This window comes from Chlamydomonas reinhardtii (assembly GCF_000002595.2).
Source record: "Chlamydomonas reinhardtii strain CC-503 cw92 mt+ unplaced genomic scaffold scaffold_19, whole genome shotgun sequence".
Lineage (NCBI taxonomy): Eukaryota > Viridiplantae > Chlorophyta > Chlorophyceae > Chlamydomonadales > Chlamydomonadaceae > Chlamydomonas > Chlamydomonas reinhardtii.
In genome coordinates, this window is record NW_025061532.1 from 1 (window position 1) to 17500 (window position 17500).

General features: G+C 62.3%; 3 protein-coding genes across 3 annotated transcripts in view; 1 reads left to right on the top strand and 2 right to left on the bottom strand.

Moving 5' to 3' along the window:
- Nucleotides 1-108: 108 nt before the first annotated feature.
- On the bottom strand, nt 109-2135 carry CHLRE_19g750097v5 (uncharacterized protein; the record flags this gene model as incomplete). The annotated part of the gene is made up of 3 exons (XM_043072830.1): nt 1713-2135; nt 1034-1541; nt 109-494 (listed from the first exon to the last, which is right to left on the bottom strand). Coding segments are annotated over exons 1-3 (978 nt in total), but the record flags the coding sequence as incomplete, so codon positions are not given.
- Nucleotides 2136-3543: 1408 nt separating this feature from the next.
- CHLRE_19g750147v5 (uncharacterized protein) lies at nt 3544-8175 on the bottom strand. The gene is made up of 7 exons (XM_043072831.1): nt 8091-8175; nt 7807-7980; nt 7604-7657; nt 7405-7462; nt 6776-7006; nt 4781-6517; nt 3544-4364 (listed from the first exon to the last, which is right to left on the bottom strand). The coding sequence occupies exons 2-7, from the start codon at nt 7819-7821 to the stop codon at nt 4333-4335; spliced, it is 2127 nt and encodes a 708-aa protein (XP_042914207.1). The 5' UTR covers nt 7822-7980; nt 8091-8175; the 3' UTR covers nt 3544-4332.
- A 100-nt stretch (nt 8176-8275) lies between these two features.
- Nucleotides 8276-17500, top strand: part of CHLRE_19g750197v5 (uncharacterized protein) — a 13862-nt gene continuing 4637 nt past the window's right edge. The window contains exons 1-14 of the mRNA XM_043072832.1: nt 8276-8544; nt 8795-9210; nt 10270-10383; nt 11153-11233; nt 11579-11669; nt 12378-12510; nt 12836-12914; nt 13568-13663; nt 14023-14211; nt 14542-14613; nt 15139-15200; nt 15859-16033; nt 16348-16419; nt 17060-17500. The exon at nt 17060-17500 is cut by the window's right edge and continues 183 nt beyond it. Coding sequence (XP_042914208.1) covers nt 8902-9210; nt 10270-10383; nt 11153-11233; nt 11579-11669; nt 12378-12510; nt 12836-12914; nt 13568-13663; nt 14023-14211; nt 14542-14613; nt 15139-15200; nt 15859-16033; nt 16348-16419; nt 17060-17500 — 1914 coding nt within the window. The 5' untranslated portion in view covers nt 8276-8544; nt 8795-8901. The remainder of the gene's footprint in view (nt 8545-8794; nt 9211-10269; nt 10384-11152; nt 11234-11578; nt 11670-12377; nt 12511-12835; nt 12915-13567; nt 13664-14022; nt 14212-14541; nt 14614-15138; nt 15201-15858; nt 16034-16347; nt 16420-17059) is intronic.

Sequence of the window (17500 nt, forward strand, 5' to 3'; positions counted from 1 at the left end):
CTCTCCCTGCTCTTCCCCCTCTCCCCCCCCTCTCCCCGCTCTTCCCCCTCTCCCCTCTCCCCACCTCCCTCCCCTCTCCCCCTCTCCCCCTCTTCCCCCTCTCCCCACCTGCACCTCCTCCATCAGCCCCGGCGCCACGTGCAGCACCCCCACGTCCGCCGCCGCCAACACACAGTCCACGCCGCCCGCCAGCCGTGCTACAGCCGCCGCCGCCGCCGGCGCCACCCACTCCTGCGCCGCCGGCAGCCACAGCAGTGACGACAGCACCGGCCCCAGCGGGACCCCCGTTGGCAGTAGCATGGGCTGCTGCGAGGCTGTAGCAGCCGCGTTGGTGGTGGTGGCGGAGGCTGTAGCAGCTGACGTGGAGGTGCTGCTACAGCCGGCTTTGCCGCCCTGCAGGGGCGCCAGGGCCGCCAGCGGGGGCAGCGGGCGGGCGGCGTCGAGCTCCGCCAGTGCGGCATGAAGCCGGGCGGTCACCGCCCGGCCGAACTCGTCTGCGGGTGATGCGAGTGTTTGTATTATAAAGATGCTGGTGGGAATTCGTATTGTATGAACACAGGTGTCACAAGGGATGCAAGGGACGCGACGGGTGTGGGGTCCAACAATGGCATCATCAGCTGCGGTGTGTGAGGAATGTGCCTGCCCGCCCGATCGCCCGCCCCTGTAACTACGTCCCCAGTCACGCGCACAAACGTGTCATACCCACGTGTCACGCACACACGCGGTCCCGTGTGGTCACGTACTCACTCCTGTGCTTTCAAACACCCACGCACATATACCGTACACACGCCCACACCGCGTACACCCACTCACACCCCTCCCGCCATCACACACACACACACACACACACACACACGCACATATTTCACGGTTGTTTTCTTTTCAACACGCACATATACACACGCCCACACCAAGTACACCCACACAGCCACACACAGCCACACACACACAGCCGCACACACACACACACATATGCTTTCCTTTCGTTCATAAAACACACGCAAACACACACACGCAAGATGCTGTCACCCACCCTGCTGCCCCGGCGCCAGCCGCTGCACTCCCCCCAGCAGCGCCCGGTGCAGCGGCCGCGACCCCTCCTGGAACAACAGCCCCGACAGCAGCCGGGCGGCTGTAGCAAAGTCGCCGGAGGCAGGGGCTGAGGCGGCTGTAGCAAAGCCGCGAGAGGAGGGGGTGGAGGCGGCTGTAGCAAAGCCGCGAGAGGAGGGGGCGGAGGCGGAGGTTCCGGACCCAGCGCCAGCGGTGCCGCCAGCGGCGGCAGTAGCCGCCGCAGCGGCAGCGCTCCCAGACCCGGCTGCAGCTGTTGTAGCTGCTGCGGCTGAGGCAGAGGCTGCGGATGCGGCTGCTGAGGCTGCGGCTTCCGAGGTCGCGACTTTGGTGAAGGCGGTGACGAGACGGCGCACATCCTCCACCTCGCCAAAGGTGTGCTGCAGGCGCGACAGCTCCCGAAGCTCCCCGGCAAAGGCGCGAAGGGGCGTCGCCGGCGCGCCAACCTCGCCGCCTGCCGCCGCGCTCTCAATCTGCATGTATGCATGACGACATGGTGTGAAAGAAACTTTGCGCAGCGGAGTCCACGGAGATGCAAGCGAAATGCGCGCATCGCCGCCGGCATGCCAGTCGATTTGCACTGCGTCAACCTAGTAGACAAGCAGATGAGCACAATTGCCTTATCATTAGCTCGCCTTGCTCACCTCAGCTAGGAACGCCTCGCTGAACGTGGTGCCGCTCTCGTTCCATTTTTGGTGGCGCTGACCGCGCTTGAATTTGCCGCTCATTTCGCACTCTGTATACCTATGTTAGGTTACGGTGAAATGTGAGAGATTAACTAAATCATCCTTAAAACTTTGGTGTTTTCGAAAAGTATGTTGTGGCCTGGCTCGCAGTAAATGCTGTAACGATACAGACATGCAGAACAGCAAGACAAAGTCTTGTTTTTGCACGCCCCTAAGGTGCCGAGCACGATTGGCGTGCCCCTGCTCGGGGTGCTCGGGTTCGCCCACACCGCTTGCTTGGCGCGTCTCTCCCACACGCTTGCACTCCTTAGGCATCCAGCTCGGCACGTTGCCCTCACTGCTCAGGCAGCCCAGAGCCATATAGCCCGGGCGCAGGCTCCGAGTGTGTCGGTGTGTGTAGTGTAGCGTGCATGTGCAGAATTCGTGCCGCTGTTTGGGCATCACATCCTGACCATCAACCATGCCTGATGCCTGTACGCGAAACGCGAACACGCACGCACCGCATGTGCCTTTGTGCTTACACGCAACTGCTATTGCAGCAGTCGCAGCTCTCAGTGCAGGCACCCTTCCGCCAGGACGCGGAGTCTCGCTTGGCATCAGGGCTCCTATCTTAATGTCTCCAGACATTAATTGGCCATTTTGGCCGTTTCCTAGACATTCCTCCCGGGGGCTAATGTCTGGGGCGAGACATTGTTGGCCCGGGTTTGGGGCGGGGTTTGTCCCAATTCCTATGGAGAGGCCCCCATACCGCCATCTGCCCAGACAAAAGACGGCGGCCACCCGGCCGTTTTTGTCTGGAGCTAGACATTGCCCCCAAAACAAGATACGACCCCTGCTTGGCATCTTGTCGTGACATCATCATCACCATCATCCTATCTGGCTCACTGCGAACAGGCAATGGGTGGTCTCCAGACCGCACTCCCGCCCACTTCGCCTGGTGCGTAATACCGTGCATTCATACTCCTGCCTGGCACGACACCACCAGTACCCATGCCTCATGGGTGCGTGCATTCCCGGACACTTCCAACCAATTGTTTCATCCCCACGATGCGTCGTCAAGATGGCAAAGAAGGTTCCGCGGCGGCAGGGTCCGAGGGGTGGGTGACCCGTGCCCCAAACGGACCCTGGCCCAAGCGGTGGGGAGTTTGGCAACAGCGGGCAGCAGCAGAGGGGTGGTATGGGGTACAGATAGGTAGGGGCAGAGGGGTGGTATGGGGTACCGATCCTACCGATCCTCTGGTCACCCCAGAGTAGACCGGGGGAGTGGCTGCACCCTGCTGCAGGCCTTCACTACGAGCTTACTGTTACCGTAACTAGAGCGAGTACGGCATGTGCGCGTGTCATAGTGCACGCGGTGCATATTATCCCTTATTGTAATTCGCATACCGTACTATCATGTGTGAAGGGGACGACGAGGCCACAGGATCGCGGGACAGGGACACAGGCAGTGCCTCCCCTGGGCAGTGCACACGTCGCCGTTGTGTACAAATACAATGTGGGCCTGTACCGTACCGGTTTCTAGGAATCCGCCTGTTACGGAATACGCATGGCCGCGGCGCCACGCCTGGATTTCTGCGTTTGGCGGTATGGCCCCGACGGCCCGACTCCCCGAGAGGTGTGTTTAGGTTCGGTGCTTGTTAGCTCGTACAGGTTATCGACGTGCGTTGCGGAACTAATGCGTACGTAGACCAGAGCGGAAGGCGGAGTGGGCTTGCAGGCGGCACGAGAGCAGGCAGTCAGTAGCGCAAGTTGCGAATTCACAGGTTGTGGGGCATGACACTCGCTAACTAATGGTTGTCAGTTACAACCCCTATGCACCCTTAGTTCCTAACCCTTGTGGCTATGGCTGCACAACCCAGCAGGTCATGTTCATTGTTGCTACAGCAGTGGGCGGCAGCAGCGCCTTGAGACTTCGAGGCTTCATGAGGTGGTCAGTCAGCTTGGCACAGTGCACAGCCTTTCCCCATGGACGTTCAACACACGCAGGTCCCTTTCGTAAGCAACGCAATCTTTTGTTCCGTCTTTGTTCCGTTTTAGTCCAACAATAAGTCCAAAGCCACCAACACGTGGAACAGAGTAAGGTGCGCTGCGGTGACGGGTCACAACGCAGGCGCCCAGGCCTCATCGAGGCATCCACGCACGTGTACAACAATTATGTAATCCGGGCATTCAGCTGCCGTCACACTAGGTCAACATCAATCATAATCGTCACAGTCGTCATCACCAGGCGGCAGCCGACCCTCAGCCCGGCTTAGTGGGGCAGAGGTCAGTCCACGGTGGGGCTGCCGTGGGCGGGCGCGCGTGTTGCACGGCGCCGCACACGCCGCACACGCCGCACACGCCGCACACGCCGCACACGCCACACAGCCCAACCCGGCCCCACAGTTCCACAGCTCCAGAGGAAACGTCACATGTCGCACAAACACGAACACACAAACGCACTCATTCACGCATACACACGAAGACACGCAAACACGTCACTTGGCTCTCAAGCCGCCAGTCTGCTGCCGCGGCTGCAGCACGCAAGTGGCGGCTGCAGCGGAGGCGCAGGTGGCGGCTTCCCGTCCCCGGCTCCTCCTTACTTGCGGCGAGAGCGGCCGGCCGCCGCACCTGCAGGCGTGGCGGACGGATGGGTGGCGGTGGGGTATGAAGGGGTGGGGGGGACGAAGGGGGGGGCGGATGGGTGGAGCGCGCGAAGGGGTGGGGGGGTGGGGGGGCCGGAGGGGTGAGGCGGAAGGAGGGGTCAGGTGGATGGGAGGACGAAGGGGCGTGAACAACAACAAGGGTCAGGCCCTCAGGCTCCAACAGGTCCCATCAGATGCCGTACGCATCAGCGGGGTTCACACGATCACGCCCATCTACAGGCATGCAAGCTGTCCGCAACGTCTTCAACTGCAAATCGCCGGCTGCTGAACGCTGACAACATACCGCCACATGCCCCTTGCCACGCGAGAAGCCACAAACAACTTCCGCCCTTTGAAGCTCCCGGCTTCCCATACGCTATCATGAAATCCGGCCCCGCATACCTGCTGCGCTGACGCTGCTACGCCGCGCGCTAATCCGCCCGGCAGCTTTGCCTGTCGCTGGTGACTTAAGAGCCTTGACGGCGGCGGGCGTTGCCCGCGTCGGCGTCTTGCCCTTGGCCGCCGCCGATGCCGATGCCGGGGCTGGCTTGGCAGCGCTCTTGGGCTCCGCCGCCTTGCCCTTGGGCCCGGCCTTGGGCGCCGCGGCCTTGGGTAGCGGCACGGCCTTCTCTGGCGCCGAGCTCTTGCGCGGCTTGGCCGGACTGCGAGCCGCAGCCGCCGCAGCCGCCACCGGCTTGGCTGCGGAAGGCTTGGCCTTGGCTGTGGGCGCCTTGCCCTTGCCCTTCGCCACCGCCGCGGCCTTGCTGGCCGCTGCGGGCGACGCGGCCTCGTGCAGGCGGGAGCCGGCCCGTCCGGCGCCGCCGCCAGCGCCGCCGCCCGAGGACGCACGCGCCGTGGCGGCGGGCGCGGGGGAGGAGCTGGATGCGGGCGCGGGCGCCGCCGCCGCCGCCGCAAGCTCGCCGGCGGTGCGCGGCTTCTTGGGCGGCCGGCCGCGCGGCTTGCCGATGGGCGCCTCTGGGAAGGCGTGCACCGCAACCGGCGGCGCCGACGGCACCGGCTGCTTGGGCTGCGGCTGCTTGGGCGGCCGGCCGCGCTTCTTGGCCGGCGCACCGGCCCCGGCCCCGGCCCCGGCGCTTGTGGTGGTGGCGGTGGTGGCGCCGCCGCTGGCCACCGGCGGCGCGGGGTGGATGCGCATGGCGCGGCCCTGCAGCGCCAGCTGCGCCTTGCGCGGGCGCCCCGGCCCGCGGCGCTTGTGCCCCGGACTCGCCACGTCTCCGCCTCCTCCGCCGCCGCCGGCCTCCAGCTCACTGGCCAGGCGGCTGGGCTCCTCCGTGTCTAGGTGCGCCGAGCCACCACCACCACCACCACCGCCGCCGCCGGCACCACCGCCGCCGCGGGATCGCAGCAGCTGCTGCTGCAGCGCCGCCAGCAGCGCCGGCTGGCCGCGCGCCTCCCGCATCGCCTCCGCCAACTCGCTGGGCGACATGTCACTGTCCTCGTCGCTCTCCAGGAACTGCACGTACTCCTCCTTCAGCATGTTGCGCCGCTTGGGCGGGCGCGCGGAGCGGCGCACCGGCCCCGTGCTGCCGCCGCCACCGCCGCCGCCGCCGGAGGCGGCGGCGGCCCTGCGGCCGCCTGCGGCGGCGGGGGCGGCGGCTGCGCCGCCGGCGGCGCCGCCGCGCCGCGAGGCGGCCGCAGGGCCGCGGCCCACCAGCGCCGCGGCCTCGCTCTGCAGCAGCTCCACCACCAGCGGGTTCTGCTTGCGCGGGCGGCCCGACTTGCGGCTGCCTGCTCCGGCGGCGGCGGCGGCGGCTGCCCGGGCCGCCGCCGCGGCGCCGCCGGCCGGCGAGCGCGGTCCCTCCGCCGCCAGCGTCCACTCGTCGTCACTGTTGTCGACGTCGGCGTCAGCGTTCGCCTCATCATCTTCGTCGTCGTCATCGTCCACGTCGGCGTCGTCTCCGTCGTCATCGCCGTAGCTGCGCCGCGGCGCGGCCGGGCGCCGCGGCCGGCCGCGGCCGCTGGCGGCGGCCGCCGCGGCACCGGAGTCCTTGCGTGGGCGGCCGGGCCCGCGCTTGGCTGCCACCGCCGCGGAAGCTGTTGCTGCTGCTGCTGCTTTGGTGGCGGCGGCGGGAGTGGGCTGCGCACGGGTGCGACCGGCGCTGGCCGGCGCGACGGCACCTGCGACGCGCGGCAGTGGCAAAGCTTGTTAGAACCGTGAAATGTTGCGTGGCGACAGACCACCAGCCCACCACTTGCTCAACCAATTGCTGCCAAGCAGCTCACAAGAGTTTGGCCACTGGCTGTAAACTATAAACGCAACCCTCCCACGATTCCCAGCATGATTCTAATTGTTTCTGCAGGTGCGGCTCTGTGCCTCACTAGGGTCAGTCGGGCCAGCAGGCATGTGGGTGGTGTTGTAAACAGACAGGCACGTACCAGCAGTGCCAGCCGCCGCTGAGGCGGGTGGCCGGCCGCGGCCTCGCTTCCCCGCAGGCGTTGTGGAGGGCGGTGCGTGCTTGCCGCCTGTCGCCGCCTTGCCGCCCGCCGGCTGCTGCTTGGGCGTCGGCTTGCCGCCCTTCGCAGCCGCAGCCGCCGGAGTCTTCTTTGCAGCAGCGGGCGCCGGCGTGGGCGCCGTCACGGCCTTTGGTTCCGTCTTCTTATCGCCCCCTGCAATGACACGACAAAAAGCGGCACAGGTGTTTTGGTACCGCATGCGGTAGTGAGGCGCCATGGGGGCCGGGCCGGGTCAACATCAAACCCTAAAACACCCGATGACTGCACGCAACAAGAGGTGAACAGACTAGGCGCCCAGAACCGCGCCGTTGTGGTCGAACGGTGCATGTTCACAGGCTACGTGTCGTAACGCTTGGAAGCGGGAAATCGGTTGTGCAAGTGCATCCGGAAAGCCAACCGCACATGCGCACACAAGCTGAAACCGCATTCAGCCGCCCGAGCCCGCCGGTGTTAAACTCCGTTCGCGGCTTGCAAAGGGCGGCCGCCTTGTAGTTCATCGGTCTGAGAACTGTGGGCGTGTGATTCAAGGTGGCATGTAGCCATGCACTTACCGGCTACGCTGCGTGCGGGCGTCGGAGCCCCTGATGCCCGTTTCGCCACACCTCCATCCTGCGTGTGTGGTTTGACACGCGGTGAGCGTCCTGGCAAATCAACCGTGACTCCTATGCCCAAGCCCCTGACATGTAGGCCGTTCATTAGGCAGCACCAGATAAGCCTTCGCCCCTTCACAAGCTGCACCTCTCTGCTCACCCTGACGCTCGATTTTGACGATTTATACGGTTTGTGTGGTTTACGTGCCGTCATCTGCGGCGAAGGGCGGGGTTGGCGGGGTTTCATCCAGCGCACGGAAATGTGGTATGACAGGGCATGTCATGCAGCATGGCGCGTCGGGGCAGGCTTGGGAGGTTGTCTGGATGGCAGGGGAGGCAGAGGAAGGGCCGGGGCTCGCTTACCATAGTCCGCACCATCCTTGCGGACGCGCCGCGCTGTCAACCCTCAGGCGGCCCTCGACGCCTCAAACCAAGGCGATAGCAAAATTATGATATTACCACGCGTAGTGCTGCTGCAGCGCGGGTCTGTCGCGACCAGAAACCGTTTAGAACTCGACGAGACCAAACCTTGTCCACCTGCGGCCCCGAGGCGAAAATTATGAGTCCCAAATTATTTGCAGACAGTGCTGACACCGGCTGGCCAACGGCGAGAAAGTGCGGTGAGGCGCAGGTCAAGGTCAACGCACTTGAGGAAGCTCGGTCGTGTAACTCCACTTTGCGATACGCGAGGCAGGGTCAGTGTTTGTGGGCTGGTGTCGCTACCAATGTGCCAGAAAGCTAAAAAACAGTGCCTTTCCACACAGGGCGCTGGCGGTTTGCGAGTGCGAGGCTCGACGATGGCCCCATGCGAGAGCCGACTGGACTGCCCTAAACTAGCCCGCGGGTATCAAGCAAACCAATGCATACTACTCAATTTCTCTTAAATGCTATTTGACTAGGGCTCTTGCGCTCGTTTTGCGGAAACCGCCCTTGGACTTCCGTTGCAGCTCTCAACAAAAATACTGCGTGATATTCAAGTTGAAAAATAGCAAATGTGGGCACCTGGGTCTTTAGCGGGCCCAGGCTGTAGAGTTCGACGGGAGTCATCTTGAGAAGCAGCGTGGCCCGGTTCAGACGTGCTTAACGTCTTTTACAAGAAACGTAAGACGCGATACAGTGCACGGGAACTGCAATGCTTGCCGTGCTGCAAGACGGGTCTAAGAGGGACGCTCAATGACCGCGTGCCAAGGGTTTCGGGGACCAGTGCCAGCGTTCTGGTACCACGCAACATCGCTTGCTTGACAGCGATGAGCGCGGCCTTTGGCCGGGCCCGTTTCGGGTGCTTGTGCCACACATTGCCACCCTATCTACCTCCCGAACGCGCACTCCACTTCCCTTCCTCGGCCCGCAGGATCTGGGGCTGGGGCCCACCTTGGGTCTGCCAGCAGCCTATCCAGCCAACAGCTCTTATCTAAAACGGGCGCTCAGGGTGGAAACGTGTGATATTTGACAAGCACCATGTTCGCACCGCAAGTCAGCGTCGCCTCGCCCATGTCTCGCGGCAGCTCGCTGACTCCGCTGGACGGCCTGCGGCCGATGCCCTCTGACGGCTCCTTCACTGGCGGCAGCGGCGTCATGGGCGTCATGGGCGGCATGGGCGGCGGCATGATGGGTGGAATGGGTGGAATGGGTGGAATGGGCGGAGGCATGCGGGGCCGCACCGCCTCCGCCAACAACCGGCCTTCGCCGCTGGCTGCAACGACGCGCGCCACCACCGCCGCACCCGGCGGTGGACTGGGCATGACCACCACAGTGGTGGCCACGAATGTGAGTGGGGGCACGGGTGTGGGGGCAGGGGTTTTGGGGGGCAGGAGCTTTGGGGGCAGGTTTTTGAGGGGCGGATACGGGCTTTTGGGGGTGGGGCGTAGGTGGTTTGGAGGTGGCATGGCGGTGACAATGTGGGTGGCCACGAATGTGGGTGGATGGGCAAGGGCTTGAGCTGGGGGGATGGGAGCAGGGAGTTGAGCGTGGGAAGGTGTGGGTTGTGGGTGCGGGCGTGGGGTGGGGGGTTAGGGGCGGTGCGCAAGGCGGTTGCATGAGGGGGCGGGCGCTGATGCGGATGCTTGGGCAGGCGGTGTGGAGCGGCATGTGAGGCAAGGGTGAAGAACCTGGGCCAGGGTGTAGGCGAGAGGGGGGGCAGGCAAGAGGGTAGTGCAGGCAAGAGGGCAGTGCAGGCAAGAGGGTAGGGCAGGCAAGAGGGCAGTGCAGGCGAGAGGGGGGTGCAGGCGAGAGGGCAGTGCAGACACGAGGGGGGGACAGGCAAGCTGGTAGTGCAGGCGAGGAGGGGGCCAGGCAGTGGGCTGCTCGAGGTCGTGGCAGTGGGCTGTGGGTGGCAGTGGGGCGGCGGTGGTGATGGAGGCAGCGGCAGCGGCGGAGGCGGAAGGAGGCGGTGGCGGGGGAAGGAGGAGGCAGAAGGTGAAGGAGGCAGGTGGCGGCGGGGGAGGGAGGAGGCGGCGGAGGCAGAGGAGGAGGTAGGGCGGGGGGTATCGACGTCCATGCTCCACGGGTAAGGGCATCGCGGCGGGGGGGCCGACGGAAGGCGGTGTGGAGGGTGGATGAGCAGGATTGGGCATTGACCCACTCGGGAAGGGGTGGAGAGGGGACGCTGGGGTTTTGTCAGGGGCCAACAGTGTACGTTTTCGCCCATGGCGCCACCTGGCATATACCGTGGATGGGTGACGGGTGCGTGGGTGATCCGAGCCGAAGGGTGCCGCAACGTTTTCCCTATTGCTACAGCCACCTAAACAACAAACGGATCTCCTCACCTTGCTTCCTTCCTGAATTTCATGTTGTTGTTGTTGTTGTTGTCCATGTGTTTGCACGCAGCTGTCGGAAGCTGACAACATTAAGGTGGCTGTGCGGGTGCGGCCGCTGTTTCCCCACGAGACCGACAAGGGCGGGACCAGCGTGGTGCAGGTCACCAGCAACACAGCCGTAAAGGTGTGTGTGTATGTGTGTTTGTGTGTGTGTGGACTTGTGTTAGGGTATGGGGGGCTGGCATGGAGATTGGCAATAGGGTGGGGAGAGCTGTGAGGCTGGTGGCGAAGGCGAGAGAGGGGGCTGGCAAGGGATGAAAGCGGGGGGGGGTGGAGCGGGTGGCACGCTGAGCGCGCATGAGTCATGCTGGATCATGGTGAGGGTCGCAAGAAGGGACTCGGATGCAGGTCACCAGCAACACAGCCGTAAAGGTGTGTGTGTTTGTATGTGTGTTTGTGTATGGATGGGTGGTTGCAGGGATGGGTGGGTTGGTGGATTCGAAATGCACGGGTGGATGTGTGTGTAAGGGATGATGGAGGGCAGGGAGTTACAGTGCCGCACGCAGCACGGGTCAGGGGGTTGGGAGCTAAGGTCACCAAGTAACACAGCAGTCAGCGGGGGTTGCAAAAAGATGGTGGATTCGAAATGCACGGGTGGATGTGTGTGTAAGGGATGATGGAGGGCAGGGAGTTACAGTGCCGCACGCAGCACGGGTCAGGGGGTTGGGGGCTAAGGTCACCAAGCAACACAGCAGTCAGCGGGGGTTGCAAAAAGATGGTTGGAAACGCGGTACAGGAGGCTCTGGGGGTAGGATGGTCAAATTGATGAGCTCTTGTGCGGACTGATTTGGGGACTCATGCCGTGGAAACGGAGCGTGAAGTAGATAAATCTAAACACGACCTGATTACGTAAATATTGAGCTTAATGTGGATGCGTGTCTGCCTGCCTGCAGGTGTGTGTGCCCGGCCCGGCCGGCACATCCATGCAGAAGGACTTTGCCTTCCACGCCTGCCTGGGGCCAGAGGTGTCGCAGGTGGGGGCAAGTCGAGAGGGGGGGAGAGAGAGTGCTTGTGTTCGTGCATGTGTGTTTGTGTGTGGGGGGGCTTGGGGGTTGGGGGTTGGGATTCAGCTGCTAAAACAAGACCGGTGACACATACACGCGCGCGCTTCGTTTTGCTTGTACTTTTTGAAACACGTGCGCGCACGCACACACACACGCTTCCCCTCCCAACCAACATTCCCTCCTCCCCACCTCCCCACCTTCCCTCCTCCAACCCAACCAACACTCCCCGCCTTCCCCACCTTCCCTCCTCCCCCTCCAACCCAACCAACACTCCCCCCTCCCCAACCACCCTTCCCTCCTCCCCCGCCTCCCCAGTCGGACGTGCTGCATCTGTGTGGGGTGCCGCAGCTGCTGGACGCCGCGCTGGCCGGGTACAACGTCACCGTGTTCGCGTACGGCCAGACAGGTGCGTGGATGTGTGGGGAATTTTGGGTTTCGGGGTGGGTGTGGGTGCATTTGGGCGTGTTTGGACGTTGGGATTTGGGTTTTGGGGTGGGTTTGGGAGCGTGTGTGTGTTGGTATGGGTACAACGTCACCGTGTTCGCGTACGGCCAGACAGGTGCGTGGTTGTGTGTGTGTGTGTGGGGGGGGGAGATATGGTTTTGGGGTTGGGTTTGGGAGCGTGTGTGTGTGTGTGTGTGTGTGTGTGTGTGTGTGTGTTTTGGTCTGGGTACAACGTCACCGTGTTTGCGTACGGCCAGACAGGTGGGGGGGGGGGTTACATTCATGATTATTTAAGAAGTGAAGGCATGGGGGTGTTGTAGTTACCAGCCCAAACTAAACCGAACCCAGCGCAAAGGAGCGGAGCGGAGAGCGTGGCCTGTGTTTGGGGGTGCGTGCGTGTTAGGAAGTTGGGACTTGGGGTTTGTGGATGGGTTTGGGTGTGTGTGTGTGTGTGTGTGTGTGTGTGGGTGGGTATGGGTACAACGTTACCGTGTGCGCGTACGGCCAGACAGGTGCGTGCTTGTGGCTGGGTGTGGGTGAGTGCTTGGCATCGCATGCACGCTCTGTGCGCTCACTTGTTTCCGTGTGCCCTCAGAACACAACAATATTTCCGTGTGCTCTCTCAACAAAACAATCGTTCCGTGTGCTCTCTCAACGCCACGGTGCACAGGCTCCGGCAAGACGTACACGATGTCGGGTCGTGAGGAGGTGATCGCGGGGGAGGGCTATGCCGGAGACATGACGCACGACGGCATCATGAGCCGCGCCATTGCGCACCTGTACAGCGCGGTGGAGGCCAAGAAGTGAGTTGGCGGGGGGAGTGACTGTTTTTATGTTTCCTGACATGAACTCTTCTGCTATATTCTGCGTGTGTGTGGCTGCGTGTGGTGTGTAAATGCCCGCGCACGCCCACACGCCATCGTCCTCCCTTCCTGTTTCCACAATTGGCCGGCCCTGTACTGATCTTACAAACACAAGCGACCTTCACCCGAACCTTCACGAACAAGCACAAACACATACACACACGTTTGATCATTTCTCCTTGTGCTCTTGTACACATGTTTCAACATCGCCTTCTCCTAACCAGTCATGCCTGGAATCCACAAACACACACACACACATATACAGGGCTGACACGCGCTTCTCATTGTCGGCCTCCTATTTGGAGATCTACAACGAGGGAATATACGACCTGTTGAATCTCAAGGTAAAAGGAGGGAAGGGGAGGGAGCGGGATGGGGTCGTAGATACCGGCCCAAACTAAACCAACCCCAAGGGGGAGGGGAAGGGGCAGTTTCATTCCAAACCCAGCGAGACCAAGCCCACGTCTAGGCTGGGGGAGGGGAGAATGGAGGTTGAATGTGCGGGTAAAGGTACGGGAATGGGGGGGGGAGCGGGTGGGCTGGCGGCAATTGGCTTCCGTACGGTATGTGCATGGGTTTCCCGGATGCGTGGGCTTCCGAGGAGGAGGAGGCTGCGCCGGGGGGATGGGGTTGATTGGGGACCATGTTTGCGTTCCTATTGGAAACGTGAGGGGGCACGTGAGGGCTGTGTAAGGTGTAGGGGCCGTGGAAGGGCCAGCCGTACAAGGGCACGTGTACTGCGCCGCGCCCAGATATGCTTGTTTCGCCTTGTTCCTCTGCTTCCCTGGCTCCCTCTCTCCTGTGCCCTCACATCGTACACACACCCGCCACACCCTCCCTCTTCCCCCCTCCTCCATGGCTATGCAACCCTCTCTCCCCGTCCCTCCCCCCCCTTCTGAATTAATCATGAGTGTACCCCCCCCCCCCCCCTCCCCGTCCCTCCCCCTTCCCTCCCCCTCATTCCCTCTCCCATCCCTCCTCCCTCTCCCCCCCTCAGGCCAAGAACCTGCCGGTCAAGTGGGACGCGGCCCTGGGCTTCTTCGTGCCCGGTCTCAAACAGGCGGCCTGCAGCAAACTGGAGACCATGTTGGACGTGAGTCGTCGGTGCGGCAGGGTGTTGGGCGGGTTAACGTTGAACCAATCCCGTAAGGAAACAGTCGCGCGGCAAGGAGAACTGCAGCTGCAGGGGGGTTGGGCGGGGGCGGGGTGTGTTTGCCGTGCATGTGTAGGACGTCGTGGTTGAACCACGAGGATGAAGGTTGCCTAAGGTCGCGCGCCCAGCCCTCGGAGTGGTTGGATGAAGGTTACCTGTACCCTCGAACCCAGCCGTCGAACCCCGCAAACCCAGCCTTAAACCCAGCCCTCAAACTCGGCCTCACACCCGGCCTCAAACCCAACCTCAAACCCAACCCCATCCCACACACGTCCGTACACACACACACACGCTCGCAGGTGATCCGCACGGGCATGAAGCATCGGCACGTGGGCAGCCACGAGCTCAACATCGAGTCCAGCCGCTCCCACTCCATCATGACCGTCTACCTCACCTCCACCCCCGCCGACCCCGCGGCCGCCGACTTCGGGACGCCGCGAATGGGCAAGATCAGCTTTGTGGACCTGGCCGGCAGCGAGCGACTCAAGGCGAGCGTGATTATATTTAATGAGGAGTTATCCGGATTCATCCGGGTTGCGCACAGGCCGCGGTTAATGAAGTGGGTTAATGAAGGGCAGAGGTGCAAGTGTTGTGATGAATTATATAATCGTAGGAGGGAATGTGGTGGGGATGTGGTGAGAGTGTGGCCCAGGCCGCACTACCGTACTCGCTAGCACCGGCGCCGAAGGGTGCGTACCACTCCGTATGCACGTATGAACCCTTACAACGTGGCCCCTCTCCCTTACATTGCAATCCATGATACTGCGATTGCATTGATTTCAAAACGATTGAAACCAACCCGCATTTGCCCAATCCAGGACTCCAAGTCGGAGGGCGTCATGCTCAAGGAGACAACCAACATCAATAAGTCGCTGTTTGTGCTGGGCAAGGTGCGTGTGTGTGTGGGGGGGGGGTACATTCATGATTTATCAGCAACTGTGTGGGGCGTGGGTCCAGGCAGGGCGAGGGGTAATTAACTCATAGAGGGGTAAGTGCCAGAATGGGGGAAGGGTCACATGCCCGAGCCCAACGAAATTCACAATTTATTTGTTTAACACGCACACACACGCACACGCACACACACACAAACACACAACACACGCGACGTTTTCCTTGTGCTCTTTAACACACACACACACACACACACACACACACACACACACACACACACACGCACACACACACACACACACACACTCGTACACACACACACACACTCGTACACACACACACAGTCGCACACACACACACACACACACACACACACACACACACACACACAGTCACACACACACAGTCACACACACACACACACACGCACACACACACACACACACACACACGCACACACGCACACACACACACACACACGCACACACGCACACACACACACACACACTCGTACACACGCGCAGGTGATCAGTGCGCTGGCGGAGCGGGACAGTAGCGGCACCTCCTCAGCACACATCCCCTACCGGTAGGAAGAGTGGGTGGGTGGGTGGGTGAGTGGGTGGGTGGGCGGGTGGGTGGGTGCGTGGGTGGGTGGGTGAGGCGTTGCAGGGGCGTTGCAGGGGCACCGGTGTTGCAGGGGTGCTAGGTGACTGGGGTCAGTTGCGGTCTCCGCCGCCACGCATCCTCTACCAGTGGGCGTGGGCGTGGGCGTGGGTTTGCTCTCGCCGAGCAGCCCTAACCAACACGCACCCACATGCCTGTATGTGCCAAATTGCATGCCTACTGTCGTAGCCAAGAAGTTCCCATCCCCTCCCCCTTGAAACCGCTGTCCCCCATTTCCCGTCTCATTTCAGTAAAAGCAATAAAACTCCGCTAACCCCGGCGTTATTTTCTCTTACAATAATATTAAACTTAGATTATCGATTACAATAAGATTAAACTTACTCCTCTCGAGCAGCCCTTACCAACCCGCACCCATATGCGTTAAGGCCTGTATGTGCCGAAATCCATGCCTACTGTCGTAGCCAAAAAGTTCCCATCCCCTCCCCCTTGAAACCGTTTCCCGTCTCATTTCAGTAAAAGCAATAAAACTGCATAAACCATTTTTCTAACCCCGGCGTTTCTAACCCCGGCTTGTTTCTTACAATAAGTATCCAACTTCGATTATCGGTGATGCCCCGCAGCGATTCCAAGCTGACCAAGCTGCTGATGGACTCGCTGGGCGGCAACGCGCTCGCGCTCATGATTGCCTGCTGCTCGCCCGCCAGCACCGCGGTGGAGGAAACGCTGAGCACGCTGAGTTACGCCACGCGTGCCAAGAACATCCAGAACCGGCCCACCGTGCAGTACGACCCCAAGGTTGGAAGGGGGTTGGGATTGGGGAGGGGTTGGGGAGGGGTTGGAGGGGGAGGGTGGGGTTGTAAATAACAGCCCGAACTGGAACCTAACCAAGCTAAACTAGCGGAGCACAGGCAGGGGTTGGGTGGTAGAGGGATTGTGGGCAGGTGGGTTTGCGTGGGGAAGTGGGAGTGGATAGCCTTACGGTGCAATGCTTGGAGCCAATAACGTGAAATGCTTGCGAAGCTTACCCATGCACCCACACGCACCCGCTCGCTCCCCCTCGCACCGTGCCCTCGCACCCTCTCATCCATCCACTCGCTCATTTCACACAGGAGGCGCAAATCGCCAACCTGCGGCGGGAAATCGATTTGCTGCGGCAGGAGAATGCCTACCTGCGGGAACAGGTGCGGGGGTCAACTACTTTGAACCAATTTGACTTTGAACCAATCCCGTAAGGAAACAGTCGCGCTGCAAGGAGAAACTGCAGCCGCATACGCGAGCTTTTGTCCATCACTATAGGTGCGGGGAATTCCATTATTACATGATTAGTAAGAAAAAAGGTGGCCGGTAAACAATCTTGGGGACGGGGGCAAGGGAGGGAGGGAGGGAGGGAGGGAGGGAGGGAGGGAGGGAGGGAGGGAGGGAGGGAGGGAGGGAGGGAGGGAGGGAGGGAGGGAGGGAGGGAGGGAGGGAGGGAGGGAGGGAGGGAGGGAGGGTGTAGATACCAGCCCAAGTTACACCGGGCCAAAGGCAATAGAGCGAGAGGCGAGCGCGGCCTGCTTTGACAATGGGAGGAAGGGAGGGAGGGAGGGAGGGGGGAGGGAGGGTTCATGCGTCCACCAGTCAACGGCATCTCCTTTACTCCCACACCCAAACACACGTGCACCACCAACCCCACACCACAATTATACCACCATCCCCCACCACCACCACCCACACACACACACCCACACACACACACACACACACACACACACACACACACACACACACACACACATACACACACACACACACACACACACACACACGCAACCCCCACAGGTGCGTGTGGGTGGCGGCGCCCCCGGTATGGATCCCCAAACGCCGCTGTACACCCACCGGCCGCCGCCCGGAACAGCCGCGCCGCCGCCGCCGCCGCCGCCAGACTCCGCGTCCTCCGGCTCCGGCGGCGGCGGCGGCGGCCCCCCGCCCGGCTCCGCGCCCCACTACGCCCACCACCACCACCACCACGGCTCTGCGATCTGGCCCTCCCTTCTCGGCGGCGCGAATGGCGACGGCGGAAGCGCGGCCTCCGCGCCCGCCTCCGGCGCTGGCGGCGGCGGCGGCGGCGGCGCCTCCGGCGCGGGCTCTTTGTCTGCGCCGCCGCACCTGCCGCCGGCTCGGCTCATGTCGCCTCGAGTGGGCGGCGCGCCGGACGCTTTGCGGAACTCCATCAACGCATCATCCGCTTCCTCCTCCTCTTTCTCCCAGCAGCACCAGCAT